This window comes from Anthonomus grandis, chromosome 1, assembly GCF_022605725.1.
Source record: "Anthonomus grandis grandis chromosome 1, icAntGran1.3, whole genome shotgun sequence".
Classification (NCBI taxonomy): domain Eukaryota; kingdom Metazoa; phylum Arthropoda; class Insecta; order Coleoptera; family Curculionidae; genus Anthonomus; species Anthonomus grandis.
This window is the reverse complement of record NC_065546.1, coordinates 37,059,437-37,078,025: the sequence shown is the minus strand read 5'-3', so window position 1 is coordinate 37,078,025 and position 18,589 is coordinate 37,059,437. Positions and strand designations below refer to the sequence as shown.

Here is an 18,589-nt window from a genome sequence, read left to right as displayed (position 1 = left end):
ACTCAAAATAGTATCATTAATAAAGTAATTAAAATTTAAGGGTGTTTTTGATCTAGAGTAACTGACCACACTACACTTAGCCGCATTCAAGCCTAACCTGTTAACAGCGCACCATACCTCCAATGTATTTAAACAGTTCTGAAGAAAAAGACAATCCTCCAAGCCATATACATTTAAATATAGCTTCAAATCATCGGCAAAAGCCAGCCTATGACAAGTGAGTGACTCAATCAAGTCATTTATAAAAAAACTAAACAGGTTGTTTTAAAGGGACTGTTGAAGGTCTACCAAAGGCTTAACCGCGGTTAAAACCGATAGATCGCTTAGAATCGGTTCAAGTTTATATTTTTAAATTTTTTAAAGCAAACCAAACCAACTATGGTAGCATTTTCCATGAAAAGATTGAAAGGTTGCTACTGTTTTGATGTTTAAGAAACTAAAAATCAGACTAAAACGACCCAGTTCTATTGTAAGTATCTCAGTTTCTGTTGCAATCAGTTTGTGGCTTTTATAGTGGGCGCCTATAAACAAACAAAATTGTATTAAAACACTATGTTCCACTTCGCGTCATTCTTCACCTAGTCAACACGTGGTCGTTCTTTCCTTTCTTATGATTGTGAAAAATGATCATTTTCGATCGGGGAACAGGGTATAAACATACATACCCGACATACATACATACCCGATACATACCCGACATATACAGGGTGTCCAAGATAAGAATCCTAAGCATGGGGATCTCGGTACGATATTGGCAAATTTCCGTGTTTTCCAAAATCTCAGCAGGCCATGGAAATTTTTGAAGTTTCTCAACGGCATGTAAATACGCTTCAAAGTGCACAACTTTTTCCTAATTTAACCGAAGCTGTATCTCCAACAGGTACCGAGATCCCCATGCTTAGCATCCTTATCTTGGACACCCTGTATACATACATACATATGTACATACCAGACATACATACATACGAAACCCCACGGTTTTCCCGAATCTCCAAATCGTGCTGGCAGATTGCCTCGTAGTAGAGCCATTAAACTAGCAAGTTCAAGTCCAAAGCTTTATGTTATTTTTCTACTATTCTCACTCGACCATCAAAATAAACTTAAAATATCCGCAAAAAATAAAAATAGAAATTGGGCAATAAAAAATTTACAAAAACTAAGCCTTAAAAAATACAAAACTAGGTTAGGAATCTTAGGAAGAATCTAATTTACCGAGATTCGATCTTAAAATCCCGGTTAATCCGATACCTCGTCGGTCGCAACCAGCTGATTTCACCGGTTAATTTTGAAACGTTGGGTTTTTATACCGGGTTAATTCTGAAACTCGTCTGCTACTACCGGTCAAACCCGGTGTATCCACCGGTGAATTGTAAAAAGCGCCCACCAACCCATCATAAGAAAAATGTCAAAATGACGTTCAGTTGACAGTGACAGCTTGCCAACCAGGAAGTGTTTTTCTTTTTTTCTAAAACGTTTTTGTAAAAAAATAATAATTTCATAGCAAAAACCGCGTATTTTTTATGACAATATCTTATTGTTAATCTATCTAATAATTAATAATACAATGAATTTGCAATATTTTTACCTATATTGCTAGAAAATGGCGATTTGCCTGCCGTTAAGCAAAAAAGGGCCCCTTCCAAGAAAAACACTTATAAATAGTACAGTTTTAGGACATATTATGTTAACCTTTTAATGTTTGATAACATTTCGTAGTCACCTAGTTAAGGTAAGGAATCAGAATTTTAAGGAACTGCAATTGTCCCTCAATATAGGTATCTTATCTATACAAACTTGTCAAAACTTGTTGTTGACACAACATATCCTTAGGGAAATGCAAAAAACGTTAAGGGAGCCTGAAAGGATAGGTTTGGGGCCCTCCAATGGGAAATTGCTGGAACTGCTGCAAGGAGCCACAACAGACGGCCCCAGATTCTGTTGTACAAAATTCTAACAAGGAAGGTGTGACTAACAAACAGTTTTTTCTCAAGTTTGAAATAAACTAAACTTCTTTATTTTAGAAATGCCTGAGGCTCGATTGTATCCTGCTCCCAGCCATGTTCCTGCTTCGACTTCACCATTGGAAACACTTTTGAGTAATGGTAAGTCTAGTTCAGATTTTTATCCCAGTTAAGCTAAGTGTTATGGATTTTGTAGGAAATCATTTAGGTACACCAACGGAAAGCCAATCTGCTTCAGCTATAAGTCGGTTTTATCCCCCAAGTAGAAGAGCCACCACTAGGTCTGCACCTGCAATGGGTATTGGAGATAGCAAACCATCTGACACCAAGGTGATTTTTCAAATAATATACAGGGTGTTCCGTTGATCATGTTACAAACTTCTAGGGCAGATAGAAAACATCAAAAGAAAAACAAAAGTTCATATAAACATGGGTCCGGAAAAGCTTTCTCAGGGAGCTAGAGCTCTTTGAAAATAACCTTTAAAAACTAGTTTTTTTTTAATAGCTCCGGAACTACTTTAGCTACCGCAACCAATTTTGGGAGGTAAACTATTGTTAGTACGTTTATTCTTTTGAACCTACTAAATAAAAATATATTTACCAGGGGCTTCAGAATCAGGGGGGTATTTGGTAAATTTAGACTTTAATTTCTGCCCACTTGGGCATTAGATTATGATGTTCCTATGCTTTTTACATAAAAAAGGTGCTCTTAACTCTGCTCGTAAAAGTCGGTAAATGGTAAATATCACTGTTTTTGTGAAAATTGACAAAAAGCAAGTTATGAGATACAAAAATGAATTATCTATTATTATTAATAAACAATAAAAAAAAAATCTGGCGTAAATAAAACAAATTAACAATTTTAGAAACGTAAACAAATATTATTAAAGATTGGTATTACGAAAATAAACTTAAGATATTAATTGCTCAAAATGCCGGCCGCCACGATCGATACATTTATTGTATCTACGCACCATATTAAGGTTGATGTGGTTAAAAATATCAGGCGTGGTTTGGATTACTTCAGCAGCGGCGGAAATTCTGGCCACCAGGTCTTCTTCTGACTCGACTGGAGTTTCATATACGAGACTTTTCATATGCCCCCAAAGAAAAAAATCTAAGGTTGTCAAATCTGGTGAGCGCGCTAGCCAGGTGACAGGGCCTCCGCGGCCAACCCAGCGCATTCCAAAATTTTCATTTCAACTCGCGGACAATAATTGAAAAATGAGCTGGCGCTCCATCGTGTTGTAGCCATAAGTTCTGTCGTATATTTAGGGGCAGATCATCTAATAGTTCTGGCAGTACATTTCTTAAAAAATCTAAATAAATATTTCCTGTTAAACGAGGAGGCAACATAATTAAGCAATTAAGCGTTCTTAACGATACCGGCCCACATATTGACCGAAAACTTATGTTGATAGCTCCTAAAATGAATACCATAAGGGTTTTCCTCACTCCAAACATGATTATTCTTAGAATTAAAAATGCCTTCTTTTGTAAATAAAGCCTCGTCAGTAAAAAGGACATATTTTGGAAATTGAGGTTCTTCTGTACACCGGTCAAGAAACCACTGGCAAAAATTCACGCGGGGCATAAAATCATTGGGTCCTAATGATTGCACCTTTTGCAGGTGGTAGGGCCGAAGAAGCTGTTCATTAACAATGTTCCATACCCTAACATGATTTACATGCATCACATTAGCTACTGCTCGAGTACTTACTGATGGGTTATCTTCAAATCGCTGAAGCACTTCTTCCTCAAAATCCGGGATTCGGATGTTCCTTTGCGCGCCATTATCTTGGCGTTTTATTTTAACGGAGCCAGTCTCCCTGAGCCGTTGATTGACCCTTTCAAAAAGTGTGTGAGCTGGGATTCGCCTTTCGGGAAACCGCTCTTCATATAGTCAAGAAGCAGCTCTACCATTACATCGAACTTCGCCATAAATTAAAAGCATATCGGCGTATTCAGCAAAAGTGTAATCTTCCATTACTTAACCGTAATAAAAAGGGAATTAATATCATGTAAAAAATACTGACAGTGGCAATGAATTAGCATTTTTATTATTATTAAAATAATTAATTCGGGTGCTGTATCTTAGTTTGGTTTTAGTCAATTTCCACAAAAACGGTGATATTTACCGACTTTTACCAAGAGCACCTTTTTTATGTAAAAAGCATAGGAACATCATAATCTAATGCCCAAACAGGCAGAAATTAAAGTCTTAAAGAAATGGGCCTAAATTTACCAAATACCCCCCTGATTCTGAAGCCCCTGGTAAATTTTTTTTTTATTTAGTAGGTTCAAAAGAATAAACGTACTAACAATAATTTACCTCCGAAAATTGGTTGCGGTAGCTAAAGTAGCTCCGGAGCTTTTAAGAAAAAACTAGTTTTTAAAGGTTATTTTCAAAGAGCTCTAGCTCCCTGAAGAAGCTTTTCCGGACCCATGTTTATATGAACTTTTTTTTTTCTTTTGACGTTTTCTATCTGCCCTAGAAGTTTGTAACATGATCAACGGAACACCCTGTATATAGTAAAGAATCTTTTATCTCTGTCTAAATGATATATAAGAAACTTTTTATATTATTCTAGCTCAACACATTATTTGATCATTATAAAGATGAGTATGAGGATATAATAGCAGCAGAAGGTATAGACCAATTCTGTAAAGATCTCAGTGTACCTCCAGATGATTTTAAAATATTAGTGCTTGCATGGAAACTAAATGCTGAACAGATGTGCCGATTTACTCGGATAGAGTTTGTAACTGGACTGAAATCTATCAAGTGTGATTCAGTTAAAGCCATACAAACTAGACTGCCTGAATTAGTTCAAGACATAGAGGAAAATGACGAGCTATTTAAGGATCTTTACAGGTAAGATGATTATTTTTTTAAATTTATTTGATGACATTTTTTTACTACTCTTAATCTAGAAGTCTTACACTAAACAAAATTAGACAACTATCTTTTTTAAATTGTTTCATATTTTTTAGTATGAGTCATATTCTTGGCATCATAGAGATTCCAGCACAGATTAAAATTATCTAACATGAGGAATCTTATGTTTGATGAGCATGACTACAGCATAAGAGAGTTGCAGGTTCTTGAATATTACCATTGATGATCAACTAAAATTTAAAGATCATATTCCGAATCTAGCATCCTAGATGTCAACCAGCTGCTTTGAAACATGACCTTGGGAAGAATAGTGCAGATTTGGTCTTCTTTGCCTTGATAGAATCACATATCAGATATGGTTTGCCTTTCAGAAGTTTGGCTTCATGTAGCCCTCTGTTTATTTTAGAAAATATCCTGACACTATTCATTATTTATCTTGAAAACATTGGCATTATTGCACTAGTGTGATAGATCTCCATAGAAAATCCCACATGCTATCCAACAGTTGAATGAGTTTCCCATCCTTATAACAACTACTTCCCCTAAAAGGCATTCATTGATTTATTTCAGCCGAAAAAATATATAACCATCTTCTCTTCATAAGAAATATTCTTGATCTGAAACCATTTAAAAAGAAAAATTAAAAAAAATATTTCTTACTTAAGAGTATCTGAATGGCAACATTTGACCTTATCCATTTCTGCATAAATAATTAAGTATTAGTTATATTATTTATGTGTGCTCTGTTTCAGGATCCTGTTCCAATTGATGTATAGTTTGACATATCTTTTTGTTGACTTCTTGTGTTGTCAACACATTGCATGTTCTCTTAACACATGATATGTATGTATTCATTTTATTTTCAGGAGTAAATTGTACGTTTTAATTATAATAATTGTAATTATAATATTGCTACACAAGATTTATAGAGAGATATTACAGTGGTGGCCAACTAATTAGAAACAGTGTGAATAAATTAATAAAAATCATAAATCTTTTGTAAATAAAATTGTTTATTCTTAAATTTCTCGCCCATTGTCGTAACTAACATTTACCTTTAATATTACCATAAATTTAGTGGATTTGTCTTCACATATATACTTTTAAAAAAAAGTTAATTTTTTATACAAATATTGAATTGCACAACTAATTAGAAACCAAAGAATTATCAATTTAAAAAAAAAAAAAGAACTCTAAGCCCTAAATAAATCAATATTTTGTAGCAAATCCCTTATTTTCAATGACAGCTCTACATCTCCTGGGCATTGACTCCACCAGATGTTGACATCTCGCTAGTAGTATCGATTTCCACGCCTGCTCTGCTTCTTCCGCCAGATCTTTAAGGTTTTTAATATTTTTATGTTCTAAAAGTTTTTTCAGGTCTCTCCAAAGATTCTCAATGGGATTGAGATCCGGACTACATGAGGGCCAATCAAGTACATCAACATGGTTATCGTCAAACCATTTTTTTACAGACTTAGCCGTGTGCTTGGGATCATTGTCTTATTGCAAAACCCAAGACACCGGCAAAGTTTCATCAGCAAACGGTAACATGTGGTTCTCCATAATATCTTTATATTTTTCTTGGTCAAGAATACCGTCAATTTTCACTAATGGACCAACACCACACCACGAAAAACATCCCCATAATTTTATATTTCCACCTCCATGTTTGACTGTGCTGGTTGTATACTTGGGATTATTTTCCGCACCCCTTGGTCTTCTCACAAATATTCTACCATCGCTACCAATGCAATTTATTTTTGTCTCATCAGACCATAATACTTTTTTCCACTCTTTTATGGTCCAATTAATATGGTCCTTAGCGAATTTTAATCTAGCCTGGCGATTTTTCTTCTTTAGCAGTGGTTTCTTGCGGGATACTCGTCCAAATAGGTTGGCCTCATTAAGTCGTCGTCTTATAGTTCGTGATGATATCGCGATAGCTGGAGAAAGTTCTTCTTTAATCTGGTTGGAGGTTAAAAATGGATTCATTTTAGCCTTTCGAACAATAGTTTCATCAGTTTGTTGGCTGGTTTTTTTAGATCTTATCTTGCGTGGAATATTTTCGTACGTTTTATGTTCTTTTATGTGTTTGAGTGCATAGAAAACCATTTTTTTTGAACATTTTAGGTGGTCAGCTATTTTACTATAAGTCCAACCCCTTTCCCTTAGCGTAAAAATTATTTTACGCATTGACGGATCACATTTTTTTTTTCTACCCATTTTAAACTGTGGAAGACACAAAGACAAGGCTTGTAGATACAAAAAACACAAATTGTTACCAGTACAAAGGTTTGAAATGAACTATACGCGCGTTTATTTTCGTCGTTTCTAAGTAGATGTGCCAAATGTGTTATCTATAAATTTTGTTTATATTCTGCATTCCTTACAAATTTCTTAGTGGAATGTCTATAAATAAATTATATATTGCTGTTGTGATGAACAATCAAAATTTTACAACAAGTTGGTTTTAATTTATTTTAAAGAACTGAAACATTGAATAAAGTATTTTTTTTAAATCGTTTCTAATTAGTTGGCCACCACTGTATATCTTTCATAATATAGCATATTATAGGCTTCACTATTAAAAAAGTAATTATTGCAATTATTTAGAAACATTTTGTTAAATTTTATACAGCTTATAATGCTTTTCACAAAACTTTTTAAAGCTTTTCCTGTCTAAAATAAATAATTAAACTAATGGGAAGTTACTTCCCATAAAAGTTAAAATTAAAGTTAAATTACCACCTAAAAGAAATAAACATTTTATTGAATTTAAAGATACATTTCTTGATTACATATTGATTCTAAGTTAAAATTTGACAATGTAAACAATTTATGCAAACAGTTCAGTGGCCAAAACTTCATATTTCTTTTTTATTTCTAAACCATTTTGCTGTATAAAGCATAAAATGGCTAAGTGCATTTAATGAAAAAAATATATAAAAACTCCAAGTCTCAGTCTCAAAATATCTTTTTGTGTCAATCAGGTTACATATTTCGCTAATAAAGCATCATCAGACCTTATAGCTAGATGACCTGCTAAGTACATGTACTTGGAGTTTTTATATATTTTTTCTCTAGTTACATAGGTCTCTTTGAGATAATGGACGAGTTCTTTCAATTAACTGCATTTAAGTTAAATCCAAAAAAATCAGGTTTTACTATTTTATTTTGTATTGATTTTCATGCATAATAAACTTTGCATCAATATTCAATATTATTAACAAACAATACTTGTTTTTGTAAAATGGAAAGAATAGTGACATGAATAATTCTTTATGCACTTTTATGCTTTGGATGGCAGAATTGGTTTGGTATTTAGTTCTGGATATCATGTGTCCAATTTATTTTATTTCTTTATTTTATTAACATAAAATACATTTTACAGAGTAATAAAGCTTAGGTCTAGAAGTTACATAAATAATTCGTTTAAATCTAGGAAATTCCAATTTTCTTAACTGCTAATTTAAATTTATTCAGTGAAATAAAAAATGAAGTACAAAAAAATTCAGTAAATATAATTAAAACGATCAAACTCTGAATGATACGTGTTAATAGTGGATGAGATTATATTGACTGGGCAATGAAGTAAATAAGATGTTCTGAAGTCAGACACATGCAAGAGGACTTGATTATGAGTGTGGCAAGCATGAATTTTACAAGTAGCCAGAAACTTAGGGCTCTTAATAGAATTATTTAAAATCTTGTAATCAAAACACACATAATATTCCCTTCTATCAGTTCACATATTTAAGCTAACCCAAGACATTGTCAACTCATTGGTAAGATTTATACCTGATTTCGATAGAATATAGCTAGAAAATTTTAGAACAGTTATTCCCTATAGCCCTATTCATTATTTCAAAGCGAGAATAGATAGTATTCTTAGTAAATCCGTTATTACACTAATCTCTTCATGAATGACATTATTGATGGAATATTTCTCTGGCAAATTGCTTACTAGACAACTAAGTAATTCATATACTTGTTTTATAAAAGAAGACTATTAGATGTTTATTTAGGATTTTTTTTGAAAGACAACATTTTTACATTAAGGTATATTTTTATTTTGTAAACAGTCTGGCGAACCTATAAAAGACACACGACAATATAACTCGGCATGTTAGATTGGGTTCCCTAAATCAGTTTTATCTCTAGAATAGATAACATTCTTTTCAAAGTTGCAAGGCAGATTTCTTACTCAAATCTTTCTAATGAAAAAGCAGGACAAAAATGTTTAAAATTAAAAATAATACAAAAGAAGTTCTCTCAAATAAGCAAATTTTCAAATTAGGTATTCATCAAGGCAGCATCGTAGGCCATTTGCTGTTTGTAATTTTCCTCATTGACATGCCCTTGAATAATAATACTTTAAACTGTAAAATTGCAAAGTATGCAGATGAAAAGAATGCTATTTTTAACTCAGAGTGTATTGAAGATTTTATTTCATGGGATTATCATTTAAAAATTTAAAATCTTCAAAAAACTGGTTCACTAGCATAATAGGTGAACTTTTTAAAAAAGTAATTGTATTTTTTTCAATACAAATAGCAGTAAAAGTGATATGACTCATGGAATTACAAAACTGCCCTATTCTTCTGACATATTTTAACTGAGAACGTTTTAAAACTAATGTTTTCAAATCAAATTAAAAACAAATTATTTCCCAATATATACAAATAAAAATCTATGAAATTATATAACATTCTGGAGCACTATAGACAAAGTTTGTGTGTGTATTTAAATAATAAATTATACTAGGAAGATAAAGTTTAAAAATTAAAAAAAAAACATTATATAATAAGTAGTTAAATTCTTAAAATACATAGATTCTGGCATATGCTCCTAAAATGACTAGGGATAAATCAATATGATTTTTAATTTTCTCTTACTTTTTTGACAGTCAGATGTATGCATTTTATATACCAAGTTAACAAATTTAGTTTTTTCAGGTTTAAAAATTAGAAGATTAAAATCGAGGCAGTGTTTATTTAACTCTTGCCAATGCCTCATTACCTCATCACAGCACCAGCCTGTATCTGGTATTGAGCTAAAATAGCAGTATTATCTGCAAAAGACGCTATTTTTTTACTGTTTACTTAGTAGAGTACTATGTTCCACAGTCAAAAACAGATCGCTTATATATCACTCAAAAAATAGGTCTCGAGATAATAACACAAATTATACCTGTGTAGCTGCAGAGGCATTTTTAGATCAAAGAACCTTCTTACTTTGCTTGCCTTCAAATTTGCATTCATTGCAAAATTGCAAAAATGCAAACTTGCATCAATTTATGAAAAAATTTCATTTATAAAACAAAATAGTCAAATGTTTGACAGATTTCTGTTAAGCCATCATCTTAGTATTCAGGGTGTAAATGTCTTATACAATATTGCTTTGCATCATCTTGGACTAACTGGAAAAAAATTACCTTTACTCATGTATTAAATTGAGCAAACATTTGCCGGAAAATCTGGGAGAATTACCAATTTTGAAGAATTTAAAAAGAGCTTGTTTAAAGTCTTATGTGAGCTAGAACTCCATAGCTTGGAAGATTTTTACACCAGCCTAAGGTAGATAGGTTGTGTAATTACTCAAATTTCATAATTTATTCCTATCAATGTAAGCTAATTATAGTCATTTGCATACAAATTTATTTTCTTCTGGACGTGTTTTGAAGTAGTTGCAATATGCTGTAGCTACCTGTTTGAAAATAAAATAATTTATCTCTTATCTATCTACAGGAGAGTAATACCAGCCCTGATTTTTTAAACTATTTAGACAATCTAGCAACCTGTTTATGTTAAATAATGGCTACTGTATTCTCACAGAATATTATGTAGGATTTTAATACTATAAACTTAGCAGTTAAAGTTATGTGTGCTCCACTATAACATAAAATTTTATTGGTGCTATTTTAATTTAAGGTCCAATATTTTGACTATCTGACTCTCTTGTTAAATTTTGCTATTTTACTCACATTACATGAAAAAATTGGTTCCCTTTAACAAAACACAATTAGAATAATACACAGAGACCATTTTGGTAGTATATGAAAGTCAAATAAAATAAAAACACGTATTCAGCTTTTAAATTTATTTTTTTTAAGTGATTTTCCCGATAGTCAATTACAGTGTACAACTGATAAATTATGATATTCATTAGTTTGTCTGATCCAGGAGAAGAAATGTTTTTAACTTGTTTAGAAATGTTTCCACTTAAACTTTAAAATATTAAAACTTCTAAATGCTACTGGCAGCTGGTTCAAAAGACATACATATTATGTAAAAGCAAAACATGTTTCAAAAAGTGAACTTCTAAATCTAGGTAAAAAATTGTATAACTATTTATGCCTAATATTAACACTGGGTGTTGACCGTGTAATAAAAATATTTTCCGCAGAAAAGTTGATAATCTGATGCAGAAAGGCACCCCCTTAGAACATTGAAAGGCTTTTCAATGTTCTAAGGGCACCCCAATGCAGTCTGCCAGAGACCATAAAAGACCAAAGGAAATAACCAAGGAAAATCATAAAAGAAGTCACAATAGTTAAAATCTTGATAGATCAAAGACTCAGACAATATTAAGATATTGGCAATTACAACAAGTTTAAACTATATAAAATAGTTGTTTCTTAACTTCAGCAACGTGACATTCAACTTTTAGATATGAATCCAATATTAGTCTCAAATTGTGAGCCACGTCTACATATTCAAGTGGAACAATATAAATGCAAATATTGTACATTATAAAAATTGTATTGTACAATACAATAGTTTTTCAAAAAATTAAGCTTAGTCTTATTTGCAAATAATATCACGTTAGATTTAGTGGTGCTTAGATTCAAATTATCTTCTCAAATTATCTGATAATAAAAGGCAAATTTGTGCAAGTTCATTACCGCCTTCAATAAAGTGATTAGGGTCAAATGAAAAATATAACTGTGTATCATCAGCATAATATACAACAATTTTGCAGTGTTTTGAAGAGCTTACTAAATGTGATGTATCAATAATAAAAAGTACAGGAAACTCAAATTCGAACCCTTCGGAACAATTAACTTTATATGCCGCTTTTCGTTCTTTGAGTTAGGTAAGATGTAAATAATTCCAGAGCAGGTCAATCAAAGCTATAAAACTAAGTGAGGAAACCAGTAACTGATGGTTAATCGTGTCGAATGCTTTTGAGTAATTGAGCAAAATAAGTAGCGTAGCAAATTCTTTATCATAGGCTTCAAAAAATTTAATTTGTTACCTTCGCTGAGGCAGGTGCTGTACAACAGCCCTTACGAAACTCACACTGACAGACTGAGATTATTTTATTTAAATCACAATATTTAAGCATTTGATTGCCTAGTATTTTTTAAATATCTTAGATAACACTGGTAGGATGCTTATTATTCTTAAATCTGAAAAATGTTTACATTCCTTAAAATTAGGTAAGAGAGTCCAAAATAGGGGAAAATAATTTCTTTCCATAAAGCATTTGATTATATGGACAATAGATCAATCAATCAAGTATAGGGGAATTTTATTTCTATCAATTACATAACATAATCGAGTTTTCAAATATCCTAAGTTAGAAACATTTGAAACTATATCAGTACATATAAATCATTTCCAGGTTCGCGTTTAAATTCGGACTGGACGTCCAATCCGGGCAACGTATATTGCCCACCAACATGGCTGTGGTCTTATGGAGACTCGTGTTCACAATCAGAGAACCGCCGATCCTTAATCGTTGGTTAAAATTCCTGGAGGATCACCCGCTAATACGGGGTATCCCGAAGGACACGTGGAACATGTTTTTGAACTTTTCGGAACACGTGGGCAACGATCTGAGTTGCTACGATGATAACGAGGCCTGGCCCAGTTTGTTCGACGATTTCGTCGAATACGAAAATGATCAAGCGAATCAGAACATCACCAAGGATAAAGAATGTGAGGATTTATTTATTAAAGATTGACGGTAAAAGTGAAAAGAGGTTCGTGTGCTAGATTTAAGTCGTGGGGATCAGTAAAGAGTTTCTCGGTTATTCCAGATTTATCTTGGACAAGATGTTTCGAAGATAAATCTTTGCAAACATTTTTGTATATAAGCAGTTTTAACCCTTTCGAATCTAATTTTTTAGATCTAGATCTAGGTTCTATATTTCACAATGTTATAAGGTTCCCAAAAAGACGACTTTATATTTTAACTTAAAGTGCTTTATAACAGTAGAAGAAAAGAGAAAAGTATTACAGAATAAATGTAACATTGGAAGTCACAGAAAAAATATACTGGGTGCCATAAGATATCTATGTCTATCATTAAGCCAGTCAACTGATCTGATAGATCTACTCCGCCCATAATATTGATGTTACAAGAGTTCATAAATTCGGGGCAGCTGATATTTACTTTACTGCCATCTTTGCTTGTACGAACTACTTAGGTGATTTTATTGATAAAAAATTTTAGTTACTCATAACGAATGCCTGTTCAGTGTCTTCTTCGCATATTTTGGCACGTTTTTGCGAGTAGTCCCTACAGCAAGAAATCGTATTCATTAAATTAACTTTTTGTAAAAAAAGACGTTTCTTTTTTACTGCTTTTTCTCCCAATGTCCCTTCAGTGGAAACTTTTTACAATAAACAATCGAGTCATACATATAGCATCTTTGAGCATCACATTTTTTCCAAATTTTTATTCCTGTCAGATTTAAATATTTTTTGTGGCTGGACCTACTTTTGAATTTTGCATGCAATCGTCAGTCGACTGAGTGTTTATAGTGGTTTCATATCTACCTTTTTTAAAATGTACCCTTCAGCGATTAAACTAGGTCTTCAATTAAATAAATATTGCAAGCGTCGGTTGGTTTTTTTGGATTAGTAAAATATAATTTGGTAATTAATATTTTTATTGCTTCATGACCAAACGTGGAAATAGAAGGAAGGTTATTGTACGCTATAATAAATGGGATTTCAATTAATAACGCTATTGTTTAGTTGATGGAACAATATAACTCAAAGTACTTTTTGGAAATAATGTATAAAAAACATCCACAACAGAAAAACTTTGATTCAAGTCAATAAGTATAACACAAGGTCTGTTTTCAGGCAATGAATATGTGGTAGTATATGAATATGAAGTAGCTTCAAATATCATCATTTTCTGAAAAAATATCATTTTCAGCATGACCTAAAGTCAACATTACTGCATATTGATATTAATTGATTAAAATTAATTCACAGATTTCTTTGTTTGTTGAGTCATCGGTTTCCTTATAACCTGTGATATATTCCTTGTCTTGATAATGTTTCAATAACATCTGATATAATTTTAAAATCTTCTTTATTTTTTTTAAATGCTTGCTGTTCCTTTTCGAATAACTTAAATGGTTTTCCCAGTGCGTTTTTAATTTTTCGCCTAGCTTTCTTAAATAAGTCAGTTGTAAAATTTGTTCGTAAATCGGTAATTCACAAAAAGTCTAGGTCTTTCTATTCTGAAAGAACAGGTGTACCAGTATACTGCATCTCCTTTAATACTATACTCTAACCATGGATATAACGTATAATATTTTTCAGAAAATTCCCTTTTCTGCTGGCCAAAACTAGTTATCGAATATATATTAAATACTGGCTGTGACGGATTTGATTAAGAGTAAATCTGCGGTTTTGTTTTGGAAGTGATTTTGATAACTTTTTGATTCTTTATTCGAAAATCAAGAACAGCATTTAAATTAGAAGCACAGGTAAAGTCCAGTGCAACGATATATTAGAATGGTCACCCGTCAAAACACCAGCATTCCACCTGCCAAACAATGTCATCCACCTTCTATTTACATTGTTTGACATGTAAAATGCTGGTGTTTTGACGGGTGAACATTCTAATATATCGTTGCACTGGACTTTACTAGAACAAGGTTTCCTTTGAAATGATGATGCAGTAGCATTAGCAAACAAAATAAAAAATATGCTGTAAGCTATTTCAAGGCATAATTTTCAAAAAAAAATTGATAGATTTTGTACATTTTTACTAATTAGTAGGGTAAAGCAAATTAAATAAGGTATCAATTGACCATCATTCCCATTTAAAAGAAAAATTGGAAACGGCACCTCCACTTATTTTAATTTTTTTTAAATGCTTACCTTTTCAAAATTTTAGCTAAATCAAACTCGTAGTTTTGTTATGTTGAAAACGTGTGTCCGCCGATTTTAGAAAAATGGGAAAAGAGCAATATCGGCCGGCGATTCGATTCTTGTTTTTGGAAGGGAAATCGCGCAGCGAAATCAAAGAGCGCTTGGATGCTGTGTACGGTGACTCTTCTGCTTCGATGGCAACCGTCAAAAATTGGTTTAACGAGTTTCAATCTCGGTTTTTGATGAGTCACGCCCGGGTGCCCCTAAAACGACTTCCACTGACGAAAATCTACGATCTTGTATTGGCAGACCGCCGATTGAAGGTGTGCGAGATAGCTGAGACAGAAGGCATCTCGAAAGACCGCATAGGTCATGTCCTACATGAAATTTTGGGAATGAGAAAGCGGTCAGCGCGATGGGTGCCGCTTTTGCTCATCCTGGACCACAAGCGCAACCGTGAGACCACTTCAGTGCAGTGTTTGACGTTGTTTAAGCGCATTCTGAAGGAGTTTCTGCATCGTTTCATGACGGTCGACGAAACATGGATCCACTGGTACACACCAGAGACCAAAGAACAGTCGAAACAGTGGACTTTACCCGGCAAACATGCTCCGAAGAAGGCGAAGACGGTCCCATCGGCCGGAAAGAGTGATGGCCGTTTTTTGGGATTCACAAGGTGTGATATATATGCCGCATTATTGCCGAATTACATAATAAACGGCCCCATTTGGTGAAGAATATACTCTTCCACAACGCGCCGGCTCACACCTCCGCCATCGCCACGGTTAAATTGGGTTACGAACTTCATCTACCGTATTCGCCAGATTTGACCCCGTGCGACTTCTTGTTTCCAAACTTCAAAAAATCACTCGCCGGGCAGAAAGTCGAATCGACTTAGGAGCTTATTGCCGCCATGGAGGCTTACTTTGTAAACCTCCAGAAAACGTATTTTTCAGACGGATTAAAGAAGTTGGAGCATCGCTGGATGTTCATGATGTGTTTTGAGTTAAAAGGAGACTCTGTAGAGAAATAAATTGTCATTTCTCCCAAATTTTCATTTTTCTTTTCTATGCTAAGTACTCATCGAATCACCCTCGTAATGTCATAGCTTTGGCGCCATTTACAAAATGTCGCTAAAAGGTTTGTAATTTCATTTTTGAACGATTTACAATTGAAACATATAAACGTATAAAGTACAAACCTAATTAAAAAATATTGTGGTGATATAACCTATTCACTATTTCTTTTTAGCCTTTAAATTAGCATAAACTTGAAATATTGTACAAATAGATCCGTACAAATTTCTCTATTTTTTCCTCAAGTAAGTAAAAGTAAAATTCCGACATTAATTTAAAATTGTAAAATAATTTTTTTTTAAATTATCATTGACATGTAATCTGGAGATTCGATATATTATGGCGACTGGGTACTTTACCGCGTGCACATTGAAGTGAGGTTAGTAAAATTGCATACTACACAACCTGAACACAATAAACCAATAATTTTAACGACGACGCATAATAGACTAATAAGACAGTATATGGGCATATTAACAATACTCTGCATCCCAATAGTCACTAGAAAACTAGTGGTGAGATATATATGCCCTAATAGGATTATGAAAGTTTATTATATAAAAAATCTATCTAGAAAGGGTTAAATTTTTAACCAGTTTTTACATTGGATCTCTCGAGGCATCTTAAAAACTATATTTATGCTTGAAGTGAGCGACATATTAAATTTTTATTGCTACTTATTGATCCCCACTATATCAATATCGGTGTCAAGTGCAAAAGTGTTTTCATCATTGCCTAACATAAAGTATTGTAAAGAAAGTCGTGATTTACCTACATTTTGGTGTTCTTAAGAAGTCTGGTGGTTGTACAAAATATATTTTACCCGTTATGTTCTGCAGGACTTTTAGGTTTTAAACGTTAGTAACTAAACCATTCTTAAATTAAATTATTTTCTTCCAATGCATTTAGTATTAGGTTTCCGGCAGTTCCCCATCGTACTGATCCATGAAAGATGGTATATTTAAGTTACTTTATTTGAGGAAGTTATTTTTTTATTAAATAATTTTCACTAAAATAAGTGTTAGCTCAATATCTATCAAATGGTCAAGCCATGTTAAGTTGGACATGTGCTGTAGCTTTTTTAAGATAGACGGTATGTTCAGTACGGTGATCATTTTGTTATCCCAACGAAAAACGTGTGTTTATTGAGGCTTTGGATCTGTTTTGACTGAAAAAATAAATCGTTTGCCTTGAACTTTTTCCTAAATTTAGGTCGTGACAAACTGGTAAATGCTTAAAAGTAATGTGTTTATATTAACTTTGATTGTACTTAAGCCGGGATCTGATAAATACACGTTTTATTTCACTCAATACATTGACGTTTACATATGTTAACTCATTTTTTATTTTAGCAAATACGAGTTTGTTATGCCTATAGCTCCTTCTTTTGTGTGATATATTATTTATATTTTAATAAATGATGATAGATTTTAATATGCGTTTACTTTTTTTTCAATTTTTAATAAGTTTGCTTTTCTCGCAAGGATATTTATATTCCCCGCTATTTTGTTGTAATGAAGTGTCAAACGTACTTATATATATTGACAGCTTACACTTACTAAAGGTACCTTTGAATTGAATTGTCGAACAGTGGGCTGTCAAGGCAGTATTTGAACCAGGCGCGCGTGAGTGCTGAGCACTCCCCGACTACATGGTCAACGGTTTCATCCTCACAGCACCATCGGCATTCCGGGTTGTCCGCAATACCGATAGTATGGAGATGGCTTCTTAAGTGCCAGTGACCGGTTAAAAGACCTGTCACTAGCCGAATTTCGCGTCTTTTTAGGCGTAGTAGATTTTTGGTGAGACAGGCAGAGGGCCCACCTATGTGCACTTTGGCCTGTCTCATACCAGGGGACTCAGTCCATCTTCGGTGGGTCCACTTGTCCAGCAGACCCTTCATTGACGCGACCGCAACGCATTTGGCGATACCAACTATGGGTTCCGACCCCATCGGCACATTCGCGGATCCCAGTCTGGCAAGAGAGTCCGCTTCCTCTTTACCTGCATGGTCTGCGTGGCCAGGTATCCAGACGAGCTGGACCCTGCAGCCAACCTGTACCAGTTTTTTCAGGACTTTTATGCCCTCTAGTACAAGCTTGGAGCTTACCTTTGCGGCCGTGATAGCCTTAATGGCAGCTCTGCTGTCCGAGCATATTGATACGACTGTATTGCGGTGTCCGCAGCTTAGGATTTTCTGTCCGCATTTTAATACAGCGAATACTTCGGCCTGGAAGACAGTGGCGTGCTCCCCCAGCGAGTATGCTCTACTGGTATGTGGGATTCCCCCACAAAGCCCTGATCCAGTTCTGTTATTCATTCTGGAACCATCTGTGTAACAAATGGTCCCCCTATTTAGCAATGCAGGTCTGTCGAAATGCTGCCACTCCTCTCTGCCTGCAATGTGCGTCACGAATCCCTCGCAGTCCACAGTCACTGGAGCCATGCAGTCACTGCCCATCAGAAGGAGAGGACATTCCTGTATGGCCCGTGACCAAATTTTTGCGTGACCGGTCTCGCCAGCACGTA

At 33.8% G+C, this 18,589-nt stretch overlaps 1 protein-coding gene across 2 annotated transcripts; it reads left to right on the top strand.

The window, feature by feature from the left end:
- The first annotated feature begins 1,416 nt into the window (after nt 1-1,416).
- LOC126738419 (DCN1-like protein 3) lies at nt 1,417-17,494 on the top strand. Of its 2 annotated transcripts, none has more exons than XM_050443755.1 (6): nt 1,417-1,729; nt 1,831-1,962; nt 2,022-2,102; nt 2,158-2,291; nt 4,553-4,836; nt 12,490-17,494. In XM_050443755.1, exons 2-6 carry the CDS (start codon nt 1,884-1,886, stop codon nt 12,830-12,832), a joined length of 921 nt encoding a protein of 306 aa, XP_050299712.1. In that variant the 5' UTR covers nt 1,417-1,729; nt 1,831-1,883; the 3' UTR covers nt 12,833-17,494. The 2 variants fall into 2 exon arrangements, with proteins under 2 accessions (XP_050299712.1, XP_050299721.1); XM_050443764.1 differs by having other exon boundaries at nt 1,417-1,775.
- Nucleotides 17,495-18,589: the final 1,095 nt, after the last annotated feature.